This window comes from Staurois parvus, unplaced genomic scaffold, assembly GCF_062004578.1.
Source record: "Staurois parvus isolate SC_StPar_1 unplaced genomic scaffold, SC_StPar_1.0 ptg000132l, whole genome shotgun sequence".
Classification (NCBI taxonomy): domain Eukaryota; kingdom Metazoa; phylum Chordata; class Amphibia; order Anura; family Ranidae; genus Staurois; species Staurois parvus.
The window spans coordinates 2,102,832-2,125,160 of NW_028317928.1; the positions used below are offsets into that span (position 1 = coordinate 2,102,832).

Here is a 22,329-nt window from a genome sequence, read left to right on the forward strand (position 1 = left end):
GGCAGATTACGGGCCTCCCATAGCTGCTGCCAGGCCCCTAATCTGCCATGGGCCCCTGTTGTCGCTTGTTGGCATATTCCGCTCGTTCAGATGCTCCTTCTCCTGCTACTCCTCTTCACGGATTCCGTCAGCAGTCTTTCTTGGAATCCGTTTCCAAGAGACAACAGTTTGCGAGCACGCACCAGACGGTGCAGAAACTGAACGTCCTCCTGTCCAAGTTGCTGCTGCCAGGCTCGTAATCTGTCATGCGCCCCTGTACCGCCTCCTCATGCTGCTGCCAGGTCCAGAGTGTGTCATGGGCCCCCGTACCGACTCCAAATGCTGCTGCCAGGCCCGTAATCTGTCATGGGCCCCTGTACCGCCTCCCCATGCTGCTGCCACGTCCAGATTGTGTCATGGGTCCCTGTACGGCCTCCCATTGCTGCTGCCAGGCCTGTAATCTGCCATGGGCCCCCGTACCGACTCCTCATGCTGCTGCCAGGCCCGTAATCTGCCATGGGCCCCTGTACCGCCTCCTCATGCTGCTGCCAGGTCCAGAGTGTGTCATGGGTCCCTGTACGGCCTCCCATTGCTGCTGTCTCTATCGCCACACTCTGCCATGTGCCACTTTCAGGTCTCCTCACACTGCTGGTGGTTTCCATTTTTGTCATAGGGTGCTGTATGGCCTCCCATTGCTGCTGCCTCCACCGCCACACTGTGGCTCCACACTCTGGTTTTGGCCCCGTGACTGGCCAAATGAGTGAAGTGTGCGGTGATTCTAAGATCGACGGCACTCATCTGCATGTCATACTGCCTGACAGTATTATTTCTCTTCCCCAGCAGACTCCAAGGGCATTTAAATTAAAGGTACAGTGTTCAGCACTAATATTAAGTCTCTCTGAAGCCTAGAAACACCCTTTTTTAAGTTAAATTCACAGCGAATATATTCGACTCGAATCGAAATTTTTCTACGAATTCGCCGAATCAGTCGAATCGAATTTTTGAATACTTCGCTCATCTCTAGCAGTCACATTTGCTTGTGTTATCAACCAAACTGTCAAACCATCAAATGTCCGGTGTCATCACTGATCACATGTGCAGCACCATGGCAACGGCAGATCAAACAGAGACTTATGCAGGACATACACGGGTTGAATTCTGAACAAATTTTCTTTAGAAAATCAGACATTTTGTGCGTTTTGTAATTCGATGATGCCACCATTGATTTCAAAATTCAACCAACCAAGCCTTTCATTTCACCTTGTGTTGCTACAGAAAGTTTTCACGGTCAATAATTTTCTTTTCTTTCCAGATCACAGCTCATGCTCATTTCTTCTTCAATTATATTTCTCTCACAATTCTCCCATCATTGGAAATTGGTTTGTTTTACAAAATATTTCCAAGATGCCGGATCACTCTAATTTAACGATCGCTCGAAAATTGGCTGTTGTTGTGGCCAACTAATGGTGCGAAATTCAAAAGAAAATTCTTAGAAAAGATTTTCAAAAGAAAATTATTTCAGAATTCGACCCGTGTGTGGCTGGCTGGAAGATGGCAGCTTCCTTGTCTTTAACCACTTCAAGTCCGGACACTTTCACCCCAGTCCAGGCCAATTTTCAGCTTTCAGCGCTATCACACTTTGAATGACAATTGTGCGGTCATGCAACACTGTACACATATGAATTTTTTAGCATTTTATTGAGACAGATAAAGCTTTATTTTGGTGGTATTTATTCACCACTGGGATTTTTATTTTTTTTTGCTATATAAATGAAAAAGTTCAAAATTTTTGAAAAAAAGTGTTTTTCTTATACAATTTTGCAAATAAATAATATTTCATCATAAATCTTGGCCAAAATGCATTCAGTTATCTTTTTAGTAAAAAAAAATAACCCAAATTAGTTTATAACCAAAAATTATAATTTTTACCTTTTTCTTTTTACATTTTATTTTAATTTTTAATTTTATTATTTATGTTTTTTTTTTTACATCCTGTCACCCTTGTGAGGGTGATGAAGATTTTTTTTTTTTTGTTTACACTGATTGCCCATAACAGCTGTAAAAGCAATAATTTCTCCTTCTTTCTGGCTGCATTCTTGCAGCCATTGAGAAATAGCGTGTGAGCTGTGATTGGTCACAGCTTGTCACATGGTACAAGGCTGTTGTGAATAGCCCTGTACCATGTGAGCTCAGTGATCATTCACAGATTTCACACATAGTAAGCAATGATGTCAGAAGTGACAACTTGATTACTACTCTGCATGTGATCACTGATTGGCCAATCAGTGATCACATGATCGGGACCTCGCACAGAGGTCCCGTACAACGGTCGGTGTTCTACTGTGTCTGGAGGACACAGCGGGCACCGGATCACGGTGCTGCGTGCTCCCAGGGAGCACGCACAAGCAAGGGGTGGGGAGGCCGTTTATAAGCAGCCACCCAACCCTGCACTGCCACCATCCAGCCATTTATATACAAGGGCCGGACAGGAAGTGGTTAAAAGAGAGGAGAGTTTAGTTCCACACTAAAGTGGTTGTAAATCCTGACATACACCCAGTTAAGTGACTGGCCTCAGGTGATACACAGAGATTAAACAGGTCCTCCTACATAAGTTGTACCTGTTTATCTGCAGTCCTCTCTTCTCTACATCAGTTTAGTGCTGAACTTATAAAGCTTGTCTGAGAGTTCAGAAGGAAGGGGGCGGAGAGCTGAAGTTACACTCTGCAAAGCTTAGAAAGGATTGCTCTGACAGCTGATTGGAGAAAAGAGACACACCTCCCTTCACAAAGCTGAGCCAGCCAATCAGCTGCAGCTCCCTCTTGATACTTCATGCTCTGGACTGAGACAAGCACACACTATAGAGGGATATGCTTTGTTCATATTTCATGTCTCAGGTTTACAACCACTTTAGAGTAGAACTAAACCCTCCTTTTTTTCAGCCAACGAAGCTGCCATCTTAGCCTCTGTTCTGCAGTTGCCATGGTGCTGCACATGTGATCAGTTAGGACACCAGACATTTGATAATTTGACAGTTCGGTTGAGAGCACAAGCCAATATGACAGTTAGCATTCCCAGCAACTGTTTTTTGAAACTGTCAGATTGATGGGTTTAGTTCTGCTTTAAGTGTTAGGGTCACCCATGCAGTGCAAAGCAACAGGATCCCATCAACGCTGACACCACCAGTTGCTTAAACGCACCTTCTCTTCTTTCCACCATCATTCTGTTGCCTGCAAGGAGAGGAAGCCCTGATTGAGGTTGAAGTCACAACCACTTGCCTGGAGTTTGCATGTTCTCCCTGTGCCTGTGTGGGTTTCCTGCGGGTACTCCGGTTTCCTCCCACACCCAAAGATATGCTGGTAGGTAATTGGCTCCTGTCTAAATTGGCCCTAGTATGTGTATGTATGAATGTAAGTTAGGGACCTTAGATTGTACGCCCCTTGAGGGTTAGGGACTGATGTGAATGTACAATATATATGTAAGGTGCTGCGTAAATTGATGGCGCTATATAAGTACCTGAAACAAATGTCCTCTTTTTACGTCTTGCATAACTGCAGGAGAGATTCCATTCCTCTACGCATTTCTATAAGACGTGAGTTGTGACTTCCCAGAAAACAGCCCCTGCGGAGCCCCCCATCCAATGTTTCCCCCATCAGAGGAGTTGCAGGAAGATGAAGATGTATGGAGGTGACATGATCCCCCCATCCAGTCCACACACAGTGCTGGGACCCCCTTATCTCATAATAAGAAGACATTATTACCTTCTCCTCACTGAGCACTCTCCAGCCCTGCAGCCATGACCCTATTGGAGCTTCTCAGTGTCCTCTTCTTTAGGCTACAAGAAAATGGATGCCTTTCCCTTTGCTAAAAATAAAATGTACCCTTACTCGTTTCCTATCTCTTCAGAATCACATAAAACTCACTACTGATACAAGTCATATTTTCTTTTGGTGATATCAGTAGCCACTGTGTTTGATTTCTTCAGGGAAGCGCTACAGGAAAATGGCCGCGGCTCTCCTGAGGAAAAGGCTAATAAAGGTTGCCCTCTAGTGTTAGCTGAAGTAGAATCCCGCCCAGCAGGGCAGCTGTGGAGGCGTTTCCCGGCTGCTCCTGGTTGCTATGGTGACGCGCGCGCGCAGATTAAATGATCAATCTACAATGTTATGCTCGGTAGCCATTTTATTGTAGTTCAGAAGGAAGACCAATTAAATTACATTGTTATTATTTTCCTTTATGACCAGCAACTGCTGGGGGCTGCGAAGCTGGAGATTGTGTGCCCAGGGAGGAGGTAATAATGTCTTCTTATTAGGAGAGAAGGGGGTCCCAGCACTGTGTGTGGACTGGATGGGGGGATCATGTCACCTCCACACATCCTCATCTTCCTGCAACTCCTCTGATGGGGAGAACATTGGAATAATACCTGGAAAAGAAACAAGACATGCTGCATTTTAGGAATATATATATATATATATATATGCTATTTTGTTTCTAAAAATTTCTAGAATTTTACTAATTCTAATGCAGGATCTGGTATTCCCTTTGTGGGAGCATTTAAATATATATATTTATTAATTCATTTATTTTTTCACCTAAGAAAATAAAATATATATATATAGTTATATATATATATATATAATACATTTTTAGCTGTGATTTTACTCATTCCAATGCAGGCTCTATGCAGCAGCTGGTATAGCTGGTATTTCTTTTGTGGGGGCATTTAAATTTAAATTTTTTATATATATATATATATATATATATATATATATATACAGTCATGGCCGAAATTGTTGGCACCCTTGATATTTTTCCTGAAAATCAAGTATTTCACACAAAAAAGGTATTGCATTAACACATGTTTTGCTATACACATGTTTATTCCCTTTGTATGTATTGGAACAAATATAAAACAGAGGCAGAAAAGCAAATATGACATAATGTCACACAAAACCCCAAAAATGGGCTGGACAAAAGTATTGGCACCCTTAACTTAATATTTGGTTGCACACCCTTTGGAAAACATAACTGAAATCAGTCGCTTCCTATAAACATCAATAAGCTTCTGACACCTCTCACCCGGAATTTTGGACCACTCTTCCTTTGCAAACAGCTCCAGGTCTCTCTTATTGGAAGGACACCTTTTCCCAACAGCAATTTTAAGATCTCTCCACAGGTGTTCAATGGGATTTAGATCTGGGCTCATTGCTGGCCACTTCAGAACTCTCCAGCGCTTCTTTGCCATCCATTTCTGAGTGCTTTTTGACGTATGTTTGGGGTCATTGTCCTGCTGGAAGACCCAGGATCTTGGACGCAAACCCAGCTTTCTGACACTGGGCCCTACAGTGCGACCCAAAATCCTTTGGTAATCCTCAGATTTCATGATGCCTTGCACACAGTCAAGGCACCCAGTGCCAGAGGCAGCAAAACAACCCCAAAACATCATTGAACCTCCACCATATTTTACCGTAGGTACTGTGTTTTGTTCTTTGTAGGCCTCATTCCGTTTTCGGTAAACAGTAGAATGATGTGCTTTACCGAAAAGCTCTATCTTGGTCTCATCTGTCCACAAGACGTTTTCCCAGAAGGCTTTTGGCTTACTCAAGTACATTTTGGCAAACTGTAGTCTTGCTTTTTTATGTCTCTGTGTCAGCAGTGGGGTCCTCCTGGGTCTCCTGCCATAGCGTTTCATTTCATTTAAATGTCGACGGATAGTTCGCGCTGACACTGATGCTCCCTGAGCCTGCAGGACAGCTTGAATGTCTTTGGAACATGTTTGGGGCTGCTTATCCACCATCCGGACTATTCTGCGTTGCAATCTTTCATCAATTTTCCTCATCCGTCCACGACCAGGGAGATTAGCTACAGTGCCATGGGTTGCAAACTTCTTGATAATGTTGCGCACTGTGGACAAAGGCAAATCTAGTTCTCTGGAGATGGACTTGTAACCTTGAGATTGTTGATATTTTGCCACAATTTTGGTTCTCAGGTCCTCAGACAGTTCTCGTCTCCTCTTTCTGTTGTCCATGCTTAGTGTGGCACAGACAGACACACAATGCAAAGGTTAAGTGAACGTCTCTCCTTTTTATCTGCTTTCAGGTGCGATTTCTATATTGCCCACACCTGTTACTTGCCCCAGGTGAGTTTACAGGAGCATCACATGCTTGTAACATTCTTATTTATCCGCAGTTGTGAAAGGGTGCCAATACTTTTGTCCAGCCCATTTTTGGAGGTTTGTGTGACATTATGTCGAATTTGCTTTCTTTCCTCCCTTTTTTTGTTTTGTCCCAATACACACAAAGGGAATAAACATGTGTATAGCAAAACATGTGGTAATGCAATACGTTTCGTGAGAAATACATGATTTCCTGGAGAAATATCAAGGGTGCCAACAATTTCGGCCATGACTGTATATATATATATATATATATGTATATATACATTTTTTTCACCGAAAAATTTTTTTTTGATAGATAGATAAACATGGAGAAGAGGAAGAGCAGCAAAGAATTGTTTGAGGATTGGAGAACAAAAATTGTGGAGACGCATGGACAATCTAAGGGCTACAAGACTCTCCGGAGATCTTAATGTTCCTGTGTCCACTCTGCACAACATTGTCAAGAAGTTTACAGCCCATGGCACTGTAGCTAATCTCCCTGGATGTGAACAAAAGAGAAAAACTGATCAAAGATTGCAACAAAGGATTAGTTGAATGGTGGATAAAGAACGACGATCGACTTCCAGACAAATTCAAGCTGACTTTCATGCACAGGGTACAACTATGTCAGCTTGCACTATACATCGCCATCTGAATGAAAAGGGACGCTATGGTAGGAGACCCAGGAGGACCCCACTGCTGACACAGAAGCATAAAAAAGCTGGATTGAAGTTTGTCAGAACTTACCCGAGGAAGCAAACATTTTTTTGGGGGAGAATGTGCTGTGGGCAGACTAAACAAAATGGCAGCTTTTTGGTAAAGCCCATCATTCTACTGTTTTCAGAAAAAGCAATGAGGCCTTTAAAGAAAAGAATCCAGTCCCTACAGTCACACATGGTGGGGGGTCACTGATATTTTGGGGTTGTTTTGGTGCTTCATTTTTAGCTGTGATTTTTATTAATTCCAGTGTGAGCTCTATGGAGAAGCCGGTATTGACAGCATGAAGTGGAAGCATTTAAAAGGACGCAAGGATCTGTAGAAGGACGTCACAATGGAGAACCGGCCGCCCCTCACATCTCCGGGTAAGAGGATACTTTCTTTTCTTGTATTGAGGATCCACCTAGATACACACATCCTCTGATAGAAAGACATAGAAAGAATGTATTCAGTCAGTGTGTGTGTTTCCTACAGATGGATCCAGTAATGGGAACCCATCAGAGAGATGTCCCCGTCCTCTGTATTCCTTGGACTCCGCACAGGAACATCAGAAGTTCCCTCAGGATGATCAGGTAGATGGGATCCGGTTCTTTCCCATTTGTTACATAATGTAAATCTGCTCTGTATTTTCTGTACAGATCTTTACTGATATGTTTAACCTCAATGTACTGTAGTGTTTGTATCTTTGTTATTTAGGATGAAAACCTGATTTATGTAAAAGTTGAGGTTAAAGATGAAGAAGATGAAGAGTTGTATGTGAAGGAGGATGGTCTGAGTCAGGAGGAGGAGATCCCTCCAGAGATCAGCACAGGTTCGTGAACACTAAATCCAGGGAAGAGTCCCAGATCCTCCTTGTTCAGTCACTACAACAATCTCTTCTTCTCCCCCCTCCTCTGTCAGTAGACAGTAATGGGGGGACAGTATTGCCCAGTGGGGGGGGTCAGGAGCCATCAGCCTCTGTAAGACTCCAGCTCTTTTTCTCCCACCTCCACTGTTAGTAGACAGTAATAAGGGGACAGTATGTGCCCAGTGGGGGGGTCAGGAACCATCAGCCTCATTAGACTCCAGCTCTCCTCCTCACATCATGTCATTGAGACGTGACCAGTCTCCCCCCACACACACTCTTTGGGGTCTCTCATACATCCACAGAATATAACTGGATATAACATTTATAGGGAAAGTTGATCCAGGGAATATCCGATTGCCTCTCAGGGGATCAGGAAGGAATTGTTTCCCCTGCAGGAGCAAATTGGATCATGCTTTCTTGTTTTTTTTGCCTTCCTCTGGATCAACTGTGGGTATAGGATTATAACTTTTTCTTTTTTTTTTATGGTTGAACTGGATGGACTTTTGTCTTTTTTAAGCCAGACTAACTATGTAACATACCAGTACAGGGGGCTTCACTGTCATCTTTATTCACAGACCCCAGAGTCACTCGAGACACTCAGACAGATGTCAAAGCTGAGGAGGAGGAAATTGGAAGTGTAGGGATTAAAGAAGAGGAAACTCCCACAGAGACTGGCACAGGTGAGAATGCAATAGTAAATATAGAATGAACGCAGACATTTTCACACAATTCTTTTTCCGGAAACATCCAAAATAAGAATATTCAAACATCCAACCTAAAATAGAGACTTCTTTAATGTTCATGTTTGAAAGATCAATGATTTTGGAGGACAATAAATGGCTGGCATAAGTGTAATTTCTGTCTACTGCCTCTTTCCTCTACTATCTGCATGATGAGTCACCTCTGACAAGTTTTCCTGACACCATAAGAAAAAAGGTTTGTGATTGACAGCCTCAGCTCTGTTTCTCTGTGCTGTGTGAAGGAGGGAGTGTCCCTTCCCTCCAATCAGCTCTCAGAGCTTCCCTCACTGGGATCTGCAGAGTGTAACTTTAGCTCCCTGTTCCCTGCTTTCTGAAAGCTCAGACAAACTGTATAAATCCTAGACTTTGAATGGCTGTAGAGAAGAGAGGGCTACAAATAAACAGGTACAACTTATGTAGAAGGATTTGCTTAATCTCTGTGTATCACCTGAGGCCAGTCACTTGACTGGGTAAATGTAAGGGTTTACAACAAATTTAGGAACCTGTTGGAGCTAGCCATAAACATATATTTGGTATCATGGTGGTGGGTTTTAATTAGTTTTTAAAAATCTGGCTGCTCAGGTGAACGTTCCCAGCGCTGTGACTGGTCACTGTTTACAATCAGGTGCTGGCAGGATGGTCTTTCAATCACATGATCACTTTGACAGCCAATTACAGTGATCACCTAATTGAGAATCTCAGGAAATGCCTCCTGTGATGAACGTGGCGCTCGACCCCTGCCCTTCTCACCAACACATGACAAAGGACCAGCCAATCTCACACCCCACTGTCACTTATGTAACAATGCCACTCTCATCTACACCCTGCACAAAGATTTTCCAGCTCGCGGGACTGCAATCTAGGTGCCAGCAGCCTGAGAGCGATTGTCCCTGAGTTTAGTTAATTAAGTAATTAACTCTTTAAGCTACCACCACCACTGTTTGATTGAGAAGGCAGAAACTTATCATAGAAATAACAAATATGTACACACAATGTCACCACAGGCAGGTGTAGTCAGAGATTTGTTGCATACAGTAGCACTCTTTAAGAGACAGGGATTCTTTAGTTTGCATTAAAAGCTTTAGGGACAGTATTAACACTTTTCAAAATAGGGTTTAATCATGTAAAGGTCAAATTGGAGTTGAAAAGGAAGAATACTTGCAAAGTCCTTGGTTTTAGCAGACTCCAATTGTCTAATCAAAAATGGTGCAATGGCTCTCAAGTCTGGTTTGGTGTTCCTTGTTTAATGTTAAAACGAGAGCTGTCAGAGGGTCGTGACACTTTTCTGTTGTATCAAAGGGGTGTTGACAGAGACCATCTGACCAATTACCTGGTTTAAGGGGTGGATGTTGGGAGGTCACCTCGTTTTATGACTGTATCGTAGCGCTCCCTTACACACAGTTTTATACTAATACGAATATCAATATGAATAACTTCCATTATGTACAGGTTGCATTCAGGACACACAGAAGTGTCCGGGAAGTGTTGGTCCATAGAAACAAATATCCTGCCAGACCTCAGTTTACAGCTCTGCCCCAGGCCTGTGTGCTGGTGTCTGCTGTCCCTAAGTTGAGATAACAGGCTCTTTTGACGTGTTAAAAGTTAAAGCTATGAATTCCATACTTTGCAGGAGGAGGGAGGGGGTAATATCAGTGGGCTCATGAAAAACAAAATAGCTGAGACCTTAACAAGATGGCTGTCACCTACAGCTTCTGTGTGCCTATTGTGCACAACCATTACACCTCCGGTGTTAGAAATCCTGTGAAAGACCAGCAGTATTCAGAGGTAAAGGGTTATACTGGGACTTCTTTATTGTTCACAACTCTGTTTACCTTTTATTTTATCCAGATGGACAATACAAGAGTAAAAACTTAGAAAATTTTCCTACTCTGGATGGTGAAATAGAAGATGACATAATTTATGATTCTCTAGAAGAAAACCCTGTTGCCCCAAATCTTTACCAAGTACATCACAGGGAAGGCCCACAAACTGATACCACTACGCAAGTGGAGAGTGTTCCTCATCCCCATCTTGTCATCCACCTTACTGCTCATAGGGAGAGTGAAACGTTTCTAAGTTCTGAGTGCGGTAAATATTTTTCTCAGAGAGCAGACCTCACCTCCCACCAGCAAGGACATGAAGGAGAGAAGCCCTATTCCTGCTTTGAATGCAGCAAGTGTTTTTCTCAAAAACAGCAACTCATTAGACACCAGAAAATTCACTCAGCCGAGAAGCCGTTTTCATGTTCAGAATGTGGGAAATGTTTTTCTCAGAGGGCTCATCTCAACTCACATCAGATGACTCACTCAGGAGAGAAGCCATTTTCATGTCCTGAATGCGGACAGTATTTTTCTCAAAAACAACATCTCATTAGACACCACCGAACTCACACTGGAGAAAAGCCATTTTCTTGTTCGGAATGTGAAAAATGTTTTCCCAAGAGAGACCACCTTATCTCCCATCAGATGACTCACACTGGGGAGAAGCCATATTCCTGTTCAGAATGTGGGAAAAGTTTCGCTCAGAGAGCGGTTCTTGCCAGACACCATAAAATGCATACAGGAGAGAAGCCGTTTTTATGTACAGAATGTGGGAAATGTTTCCCTCAGAGAGCACATCTTATCTCTCATCAGATGACCCACACCGGGGAGAAGCCTTATCTGTGTTCAGATTGCGGGAGATGTTTTACTCAAAGTTCAGTTCTAGTCAGACATCAGACAACTCACTCAGGGTCAAACCAGCTTTGTTCTCCTGATTGTGGTGGTGGTTACCAAAGACGCAGCTCTTGTCCCATGTCTAACAATTCACCTAGGTGACATCACATAATTCTGTTTTTTGAGTGTTGGAAAAGTTTTTAAGAAATCAGGTTGCCTATAATCCAGAACACACTGGAGTTGAACCACATTTATGTTCAAAACATGGAGAACTGTCTTGATAGAAATTCTTACATCTTCTCAAATGAGGCTCATGTATAAAGACTTGGCAGCTACGTAAAAAGATGTGCACCCCAGCTTCTTGTATAAAAGTGCCAATTCCTGACGCTATCTGAAATGTCTTTGGCGAGTAGAATGACCCTGTTGTGTCTTGGATTACAGCAGTTAGGTGATCAGCTTCCTAAGACCTCTGACAGCTGCTAGTTATAACATTAAAGCGTACTGTCACCCAATAAAGCAACTGATTTGCACCTGTCTCCTTCCCCTTCCTTCTTCTCCCATTAAATTGAAAAAAAATTTTGTAGGGTTTCTGTTACTTTTCGTGCTGTGCTTCCTTCTCTTTTGCCTCAGTTAGATTGACGTTGCACTTCCCGGACACTGGTGCTTGTTCACCACCGGTTTCCTGGTGCAGTTGTGTCACAGGGCTTCTGGACCCATCAGAGGCACAACTACTTACGAGTTTCCAGAGCATGCATGAAGATGACACAAGTATGAGGACCCAGATCTTAGGTTATCTGCACATGTGTGGGAAAAAAATTAGGGGGGTTCATCTTTAAAGTGATCCTGTTAGTAGCTTAAAAAATCTTACACCAGCCCCCTGCAATAGTAGAGCTGTTATATAACCAAACCACAGCCACTGGCCAAAGCCAAGCGGAAGAGATAACAGAAAGGATCCAGATCCCACGCACTCAAATGAAGATGGCGACACCTACTACTGTGTTTTGATGAATTGCTTGGCTTACTTTCTCGGCATTTGAAGTGACAGGACAACTTGTTTCACAGTAATATTCCATTTTTGGAAAGGCTAATAAATCACACTGCTTGGTGATCATGCTGTGGTAAAATACATTAGAAGAGAATTCAAGAATGTGTCTACCTGAATGCGGTCCTGAATCTGGCTTCTTTTGATAAGATTTTATAAGAGAAACTTAAAAGAAACCCCAAATGAAACAGTTCAGGTTGTCAAGCAAGAATTTCCTGCGTGGGATTTACTTTTGGAGGATATATCCCACCTTTAAGCTTGTTTGACTCTTCAGCCCTATCAGCTAACAGTCCATTCCATTTGGTAAGTGCGGGCCATATTGGAAGGCACGGATGGTGTGGGCACGTTGGAGTTTTCTTAATCACTGTTTTTTTGATTGGAGCACAATTTTTCACTATTGATTTGAGACACTGGACTTTTATTTATAAAAAAAATATGTTTTACATATTCACATATATTTATTTCACTGATGAAATTTATTATGTATTATTTCATTAATTTTTGTGCTGTGGTTTAGTTTTATTATTGATGTTTCTTTCATCTATGAGCAGCAGCACTTATTAATTTATTAGGTTTAGGCACGGGTTTATTTTGTATCATAGTACAGCTGTTATGCTCATCTTTTTGGTGACCTGTGTCTTCTGCCTCCCCTCCGTTCAAGCTCTGCATTCTCCCTCAGACTCTTCAATGAATGTTTTACACTACTGCTTGTGTCCCTTGCCAAAATGTTGTCCTTTCTCTGACTGTATGTTGCTGCTGTGACCTGAAGTGATTTAGGGGGTCACAGAAAAGAACCACAGTATACAGTAAGGGACAGAGGCATATGACACTTCTGAAAATTTTCAATACTGAAGAGTCCATTGGAGGTTGCAGCACTTGAAAGGATTGGAGACATGGGCCACCAGAGAGGCGAGTATAGTTTTTCTATTGCAGGGACCTGTCAGGTATATTTTTTGGTGACTGTCAGGGCTGTTTTCATTACAATAAATTAAAAAACACAGATGTGAGAATGAACTAGACCCACTGACCTTATTCAGGTCTTTCTGGGTAAAAGCATGAAGACTCTCCAAAGAGGAAATTGTACATTCTTATCATGCTTCCTTTTTGACATCCTTGTAGGGAGAGGGACAGATCACATTCTTAGGCATGAATGTATTGAATCCAAGATAGGAAGGCGAGCACCCGACATATGTCCTTGGTAAAACATAGCTTTTAATAGCACAAAACCCTTAAAATTGCAGCAAGAGAAGCTTACATGTGTTGGCTGAAACATTTAAGTTTCTCTTGCTGCAATTTTACTGAATTTGATAATAAAAGTTATGTTTTAGCAAGGACATTTGTCAGGTGTCCACCTTCGTACCTTGGATTAGTATCACTTGTTGGGGATTAGCACCCTGAGCTGCAACACCGACTTCTACACCTACCTTGTGCCTGGCTTCGTAGGTGGAGTGTGGCTTTGGGAAAGAATGTACAGGCGTACCTCGGTTTACGAATGCCTCGGTTGAAGTAATTTTCGGTTTACAAATGAAAATCCATTGAAATGAATGGCTCGGTTTACAAATTTTTTACAAATTTTTTTTCGCAATACAAACGGATTAATTGGTTTTCAGTGCATTTACAAATTGTTTTTTTAATCATGCCCATGTACAGTACTATGCCTTTATAAAGAGTTTTGAACAGATAAGACTTTTTTTTTTACTTTTTTCTGACCTCCGAAACGGATTAATTGGTTTTCAATGCATTTACGTTTTTTTTCTTTTTATCATGCCCCTGTACATTATTTATGCCTTTAAAGTGCACTTCATAAAGATTTTTGAACAGATAAGACTTTTTTGGACTTTTTTGTGACCTCCGGAATGGATTAATTGGCTTTCAATGCATTCCAATGGGAAACCGCGTTTCGGTTTACAAATTTTTCGTAATCCGAAAAGTCCCGCAGAACGAATTAAATTCATAATTAAATACAGGTACACCTGTATTTAAGGTTGAACCAAGAGCAAAACCTTTTTTTTTTCATTTTGGATAGCGTAATGGAGAGATAAAACCCATGTTAGTTTTTTCTTTCTATCTGTGTCCCACTAGGAATAATTTTATAAATATCAAGTGCCATTCGTTAAACCCACTTGTACATAAAAAAAACATATGCCATGTCTCCTACCATTCTGTGCTTATCTTGCCTTCATATCATTGCCATTTGAATATCTCTCACTGTTTGGTTGATATTCTTCTACGCATTTTTTAGAACAACAGTTTGCTTCATTGAGAGGAGCAAAAGGAGGTAAATGTTAGAATAGCATGGTACTGTAGCACAATATATACAAATTACAATAGGATTCTCTCATATGGTATCTCCACAGTGCAAGAAAAAGGGACCCTAAAGAATACCCCAAGATAGTGGCCAATATTGGACCCCAGAAGTACCAGTTTAGTTAGTCCCAGTTAATATAATATCCTTTCCTGGGGCATCTGTCACAAGTTAGCCTGTAGTTTCTTGTTTGTGTATTCTTACCTCCTTGCTGCAGTGCTGTTCCTGATCCCTTTCACATGTGTTTGTGCTCACCTATGGGCGTCGTCTGCTGTTCTCTGGGTTTTATTTACTTCCCTTTCATCACTTCCTGGCCCGCCTCCTTGTTTGCCTGCCTATATAAGACATGCTCAGACTAGGCCACTTTGCCTGAGCAACTTCATAGTTGTATGAGCTCCTACGTGTTGCTATTGACTGTATCCTGCATTGACTACTTGTGTACTGACCCCGGCTTCGTTCTCTGACTGTGCTTGGTTTCCGCCTGTCCTGACCTCGGCTAGTCTATCGGATTCCGTTTGTCTCCTCCCATTGTACTCTGCTCCCGCAAGCAGTCTCATCCTCAGCTGGGCGTACCTGGGGGCCGCAACCTGGTCCCAGCTTGCTGCAAGTCCATCCCCACCATCAGGGGCTCTGGTGAAGAAACAGGCTGGGGCTTAGACTCCACGCCCTGAGGAACCCCAAGCCGACTATCTACAAGGGCTCACTAACACAGGTGCTGACAGCATCATGTCTGCATATAGTGGGTTAAAGGTCTGCTCTTTAACCCCAAAGGTCTATGAGATATAAGATTGTTTCCCTCATCACCCACATTCTATTTCCTGTCCTCAGTATTGCAATTTTTTTTGTATTACACATGCTGTTTTCACCCTTACCTACTGATGTTCCTGTGACCAGCCAGCCAGGTTCTGTCTCTCCTGGATTGAAGTCCCTGCTTTAGTCTACATGAGACACACAGTAGGGAGTCCTGTTCTCTGTGCCTCGGAACACGTTTTATGGCTACTATTCATCATAATGTCTCTTCTTTCTGTTTTCTCCTTGCCTCCTTTCTCCCTTTTACAAGATGGCCACCGCCATGCTGGAGGTTTTTGCGCATGTGCGAGAGGTTGGCACTAACCCTGTGGCTAGCCCAGCCTGTAGATTTCTTGCAAGTTTCTAAGATGGAAGCCATATCTCCCAGTGCTTCTGAGCATGTTCAAGGGGCCACAAGGTAGGGGCTAAATTTTTGCACAGTGGGGGTTTTAAAGATGGCCCCTGTTGTGGCTGACCTTCTCCCCCTGAGTCGTAAGTTACTTTGCAGCCATGCTGCTGACTGAACCTTGCTTTTTTGTGTCCCTGCACACTTCTGAGTACATGCTGCACTGTCCTTGCAGCTCTATATTTATTTTCATTGATAGGGTAACCTTTTTTTCCTATCCACTGTCTTTCAGAGCATCCTGTCTGCAATATGACAGACAGTGCTGCCTCAAAAGACACAGCATCCTCTAAAAGTTAAGGGTAGTAAAGTAAAGAAAAAAAAGATTTTGAGGTTTTGTGCCTTTTTCAGCCCCCACTCACAAAGATACTGGTGAGAGGTCAGCTCCATCACAAGAGCTGGTCCCGCTCCCACCATGAAAAGGCATCTCTCAGTCTCCAGGCACAGACAACATCCCAAAAATTCCTGCTGGCTTTGTGGCTGCCAGGCACGGCTTGAAAAATGTTATACCAATCTTGTCTCAGTAAAGCAATGCAAGAACAAATTTTGCTAGCCCGGATGTAGGGTTGAATATAAAACAGTCAGTTCAAGATAGCATCAGAGCGCTTAGAGAGCCACTAATACAGCCTGTTCCTGATATCTGCCCCACTGACCCAATTTCAGCCTGGTGCAGCCTTTGGTGACAGCTGCAATCCAACAAGAGAATCTGTTTGAAAAGCCTGCGAAAGTATGAAGATACTTTTTTCACTCTTAAAAAACAGTGGATCCTTCCCTTTCCGGGAGAAATAAAAAGGTAATTACTAAAGAATGGGAAAAAATAAAGAAGAAGCCTTACCTAAAAGATATGCTTGCTAACTGTACCAATCACATACCTGGTGAAGACTGGAATGTTATGGAGGCCTCTTTTGCACCTCCTTCCCAACACTCCTGAAGATGAAGACAGAGAGTTTGAGGCCAAAGAGCGGCACAAGTGCTGGAGTAGCTGGCTGGTGGTGTCCACTCTTTAGGTGGGTATAGCTGGTAGTCGCAGTCCTTGGAATGGGACACAGGAGCAGCTTGGCACCAGAGCAGAAGATAAAGCAGGACCAGGAGACAGGCAGCATACAGAAGTCAGCAACGACCATGCAGCAAAGGACCAAATTGACAGGCAGGGCAAGTTCAGGAGGCAGGCCAAGGTCAGTAACAGCCGGGAAAAGTGGTACAGAAACAGCAGAAAAAGGCAAGTCCAATAAACAGGCAGAGGTCAGAGTAATCAGGTGAACAGAGTTTAAACAGGAGCAGAAGTGAAGTCCAAGGGTAAGCCATGTCATACACAGGTAAGCAGGTACAGCGGATCAGGTCACAGGGATAAGCTGAACACCATTCAGCAACTGCTCATAATGACAGATCAGATTAAATAGGCCATTGGGCGCCAAGTGTGCACGCTAATTGGAATGCGCGTGTGCCCATTTGCATGTGCATATGCACGCATAAATGTGCACGTAATGAACTGGAACAGCACATCAAGTCTGTACTGGTTTCCTGGTGCTAGGAATTTCAGTTTCCCTTACAGTACCTCTTAAAAGAAAATAACACCCAGTATCAACAATTCTCCCCTCATTGAAGCTTCTTGGATGAGACTGTCCCATCATGTTACCTTGCAATGGAGGACGCAGTCTTTCAAAGAGCCGCTCAACAGGAAAGCAAATCTTGACCACAAAAGAACCTATCTGTTCACTGGAGTCACATGCTGTCCTACTATAGCCCTGACATCTGTTGCCAGGACTATTTCTTCCTGGACCAACAACATTGAAGTTGCATTCAGGGCTGATGTCAGCAGAGATCACATAACTGCTCTCCTCCAGGAGCTTAAATTAGCAGGCAACTTTGTAGGAGAGACTACAATCAATGTCAGATGTTCTGGATTCTTCTAGAGCTATGTTATTCTCAATCACCGCAGGAAGGGCACTATGACTAAGGCTGTGGTCGGCTGATTCTTATTCCAAATCAAACTGGTGCAAGACACCTTGCAATGGCTTCAGGTAAAACTGGATTTGGCCATTTCAAAGGTCACTGTAGGCCATTAGGGATGACTGCCAACAGAAACAAACAGCCAACAGGAGACCCTTCAGGGATAGGCAAAGGATTCTTGCTTGTACAAGCCGGGAATAGAATATCATAAAGGCTGAAGAGGTACCCAGTCTTCTCTCCTCAAGTTGACCAAACAAGGCTCCTCTTCTACTTCTCAAGAATATAAGAAGCCATTTCAAGGGTGCGGTGGTCCACCCTTGCATGGGGGGTTCCCATCTTCAGTTGTTCACACAGGTGTGGGCAAGCACCTTCAAGGATCCTTGAGTAATTTCCACTATCTTAAGAAGTCATCGTTGGACCTTCAAGTCTCATCTCACTTCAGTACACCAGAAAAATCAGATTGTCATTCTAAATATCTGAATATTACTTCTAAAAGGGGCCATTCGCCCAGTACAACAAACAGAAGAATTATCCAGCCTCTATTCTCCACTCTTTCTAGTGAAGAAAAGACAGATGACTTAAGACTAGACCTGAAGTCTTTCAAAGATCCATTTGGGTATCATCATTTCACTTGAAGTCTTTCCAGTCTATAATTCTGGCTATTCAATTGGGGGACTGAATGATCTTGGTAGATCTTTCTGATGCATAACTCTACATCCTTATTCATCTGTGGTTCCAAACATTTCTACAGTTTGCAGTCCTTGGGTACAACTTCCAATTTGTATACCTACTTTTTGGAATCTCCACTGCTCAGAGGACATTTATGAAGGTCCTTCAGTTCTTCACTGCACATTTAAGAGTAAAGGGTATCTGACTTAATCATTACCTAAACAGCAACCTTCTTCTGGCCCAGGACCATAATACCCCAGTGAAACACCAGGGGATGCTCCCCCAAGCATTACAGAGTTTTGGATGGCTTATCAACAAAAAAAAGTCCAACCTAGTTCCTACCCAGCACCTGTTTTTTAGGAACCCTGCTAGATATGGTGGTCAATAACTCAATTATCACAGAAGAATATCTTCAATATCTAGACACAGGTCTAGTCAGCAATGTGGCCACAATGGATGTGTCCAAGTGCCTGAGTCACCCTTTCATCCATGGTTGCCATGGTAAGGTGGGCACATTGGAGAATGCATGAGTTCCAGGTATAATTCCTGGCTCAGTGGAACAAATGAGATCTATGACAGTGTATATATTATTCTCCCATTGTATGAAGGATTTGATATGGTAGTGGTTACTCCTCTTGAATCTATCCAGACACAATCTTTACCTCAGATGCCAGCCACCAGGGCTGGGGCGCTCACTACAAAGACCTTGCAGTTCAGGGGAAGTTGAAGTTCCAAGCCTGCACTCTTGTCTCAAATGCAATTTAGATCAGAGCAGCCTTCATGGCTCTTCAATCTTTCTCTCGTTTCCCTCAGGGGAAAATAGTTCAGATAAGGATGGACAACAAAGCAAGTGTGGCATACATCAACAAGCGTAGGGAACTCACAACCTATTAATGCTACAGAAGCCAATCATGGTTTGGGCCCAGTCCAACTTATGGGACTTACGAGCTATCTATGTCCCAGCCAAGAACAATCTGTCAGATCTCCTCAACCATTTTCAAATAACAGGAAGGAATTGTACCTGAATATCAAGTCTTCACCAATTGCAAAGTTCTAAGGAATACCAGAAATAGATCTCTTAGCCTCTCCTGAGAACATCAAGTGCAGTTTCTTTTTTGACATTATAGGTTTTGTGGAGCCCTGGGCATGGACACCCTGTCCCATCTTTGAACCTGCTTAATAGGGTACACCTTTCCTCCACAGCCTCTGATTTCAAGGTTGCTATAGCGAGTGGCTCAATTTCACAGAGTGGTGATTGCTGTAACACTGTATTGGTCACAGAGGCTGTGGCTCTCCAAGTCTAGAGCCTCCCCAGAAATTTCCAATGATGCTGGACCTTCTGACCCAGGGTCTGCTTCTACATCCACTCAACCAAATGGCATGGAGGTTGTTTATCAAGCCTAGGCTGCTCCCATGCTGTAATCTCTACCTTAATGAAGGCAAGAAAACAGTCTGCCAACAAAACTTACCACAAGGTATGGGAATGTTTTGTGGAATCAGACTCTTTAAGGTCATCTGATTTCCTCACGGAGAAAAATAATGTGCTACACTTTTTGCAGGACGACCTGGGAAGAGAATCAGTTGAAACATGCTGAAAGTTCATGTCTCTGCCATTTGCGTAACTGGCACTAGATGCGCAGGAAAGAGAAAAAATTTACTTTGAGGTGCCACACATAAAACTCCAGAAAAATTGAATACTCTACTTATTAAAATGTTTTTAAAAATGGAACGGCTTTGGGATGGGGCCGGGGCACCATATTGGGGGACCGGCAGAGGATTATATCCACTGATTGACTCTTAGTATATCCTGTGTTGTCCAGTGTTTATATAGGAGGTTCTATTATTTTGGAGTGTAAACAAGGCTATGGTGATTCACCTGGTCTCCGGATGAAGTCATAAAACAGTGAAATGTATTGAGACTACCTTCCTGCATTTTGGCCCATTATGCTTATTGTACATTCAAAGTGCAACAATGTGTACTTCTATAAACAATGTTATTAGGAACTGTGGCCTAGTCGCGCTATTTCAGGGATATTTACACAGTTGGCCTGTTATTGTGTTGGACAGTTTGTTTTTATTGATGTATAAGATTTTAATGAATTAATGTTGTCAAAATCTTTTTTTGAATTTGAACAAGTAGTCACTTTTCCATGGTTATTTGTGGCACCTCAAAGTCCTTTTTCTTTCTTTTCTAATCTCTACATATACATTTAGATGTGGTGCCATCTCAGCAAACTGTGCTCCTGCTTTTTTTGACACTAGATGGTCCACAAATCCCACTGTAGTCCAGTTTCTCAGGGCATGTTAGAAGATTCATCCTCCAAGGAAACCAGCCTTTCCACATTGGAACCTATCATTAGTTCTATGGGTCCTATATTCAACCTCTTTACATCCAGCTCAGGACTGTTCTTTATGGAACATGACGCTTAAAACAGCCATCCTTGTAATGATCAGTCTACCAGATGTGTCTCTCAGCTCAAGGTGTTGGCAAAATTGTTTATTGCCAATATTTTCAGTGTTGTCTTAAAGCCGTTACTTCATTACCTACCAAAGGTAACTTCTGCTTTCCCCCTGAATTAGTCCTTACTACCTTTTCAAAGGAATTAGGCCTACCTCATGCACTAGATGTTGGAAGCAAGTTGAAATCATACATCGAAGCAACTACAGAGCTCAGGGCATCAGAAAGTCTCTTTCTCATTCCTAATGGAGGCAGAAAAGGCCAGCTGTCTTCAACCAGAACCATACACTCTTTCTAGGTAAATTAATCAGGAAATCTCACAAGATAAGTGCCCTTTCCACACCACCCAAGGTCCGGCCAAACTTAACAAGGGAGATGGTAGCACTTTGTTTATCACTATCCAAGATCTCAGCTGAGCCCACCTGGAAGGCAGCTACTTGGTCCTCAAGAAGTACTGTACACACAAATAAATAAATTGTGTATTTGCAGTTCCTCATTATATCTCATTGTATGCCACCAGGAAAAGAGAAAATTGTATACTTACCTTTCCATAATTTTCCTTTCCTGGTGCATCTTCATGGTAGCACACAGATTCCCTCCCATGCCATGGCTCACTTGAATGACGTAAATGTCCATGGGTGATGATGGAAGCATACTTATAGATATCTTTACCTATGGGGTTAAGGGGGAGAGCATTAACCCATTGTGTGCTGTGGCACAAAGTGCAAAGTGAGTAGTTAGCTGCAGGGTGCCTTACAGGTCCAGATCCGGGGTCCATATCTATGGTTCCTAGATGCTTTGGAGGTATGCCCACCATGACAAGGTGAAGGCTGGACCCCCAGCCGGCCCAGCGACTTGGGCTAATTAAGACAGAGTTTCTCAGTATGTTGAGACTACTTTTTGGCTATAAATAGACAACCGGCAGTGCTTAGCATACAATGCAGATACTTAGGCAATGGGGAGTCTGTCACTTTTCTGTGTTACTCTCTGCTGTAATTCTCCCCAATGTTTTTGGCACAAAAATTTAATATCTATCTAATTTTTAATTTAGCCTTTTACTTCACATCTGGTCTTAGTCTCAGGATAAAGTTGTAGTTGCAACATGCCTCCTGGCTTACGCACATCCGCCCACCATATCCTCCGAAAATGCACCCTGCATGTTTGTTGTATTCCTGCTACCTTATACAAGAGGCACAGCCATAAGAACACGGTAAGTGCATGGGTTATTGCGGCTCTTACATTCCAGATATGCACATCCCCATTCCTTCTGCATCTCATTCTGTGAGTACCCCACTGTGGATCTCCTCACTTTGGCAATGGCAGATCACAGGTGCAAGATAGCTGAGACAAAAGGGACGACTAAATAACAAACACTGCTCAGAGTTATAGCTGTTCCCTTGTTCCGGAGAAATGTCCTATTATAGCACAGCATCCCTCTCCTGGCTCCCTCCCAGATGCACACCTTGCTGCCTATCTGACAAAAGCAGAATTTACTGCCATTGTGTCTGAAATCTTCCTCTCTCCGCCATGACTCTGTTTATGAATCAGATGGAGCTTCCAAATCTGTTTGAAGATGATGAGAAATTCTTGACAAGTCCTGGGAAGGAGATGTACTGTACATGCCA

The 22,329-nt window shown here is 42.8% G+C and overlaps 2 protein-coding genes across 4 annotated transcripts in view; one reads left to right on the forward strand and one right to left on the reverse strand.

The window, feature by feature from the left end:
* Nucleotides 1-3,830, reverse strand: part of LOC149466140 (uncharacterized) — a 40,273-nt gene extending 36,443 nt beyond the window's left edge. Inside the window, exon 1 of one of the 2 annotated variants that reach the window (XM_089672734.1) lies at nt 3,738-3,830. The gene's annotated coding sequence lies outside the window, so the exon portion shown is untranslated. The remainder of the gene's footprint in view (nt 1-3,737) is intronic. The other variant, XM_089672735.1, reaches the window with a different exon arrangement.
* A 298-nt stretch (nt 3,831-4,128) lies between these two features.
* On the forward strand, nt 4,129-11,618 carry LOC149466141 (uncharacterized). Of its 2 annotated transcripts, none has more exons than XM_089672850.1 (6): nt 4,129-4,264; nt 7,098-7,212; nt 7,322-7,419; nt 7,544-7,658; nt 8,270-8,374; nt 10,283-11,618. In XM_089672850.1, exons 2-6 carry the CDS (start codon nt 7,182-7,184, stop codon nt 11,248-11,250), a joined length of 1,317 nt encoding a protein of 438 aa, XP_089528976.1. In that variant the 5' UTR covers nt 4,129-4,264; nt 7,098-7,181; the 3' UTR covers nt 11,251-11,618. The 2 variants fall into 2 exon arrangements, with proteins under 2 accessions (XP_089528976.1, XP_089528977.1); XM_089672851.1 differs by lacking the exon at nt 4,129-4,264 and adding an exon at nt 6,427-6,946.
* The last annotated feature ends 10,711 nt before the right edge of the window (nt 11,619-22,329 follow it).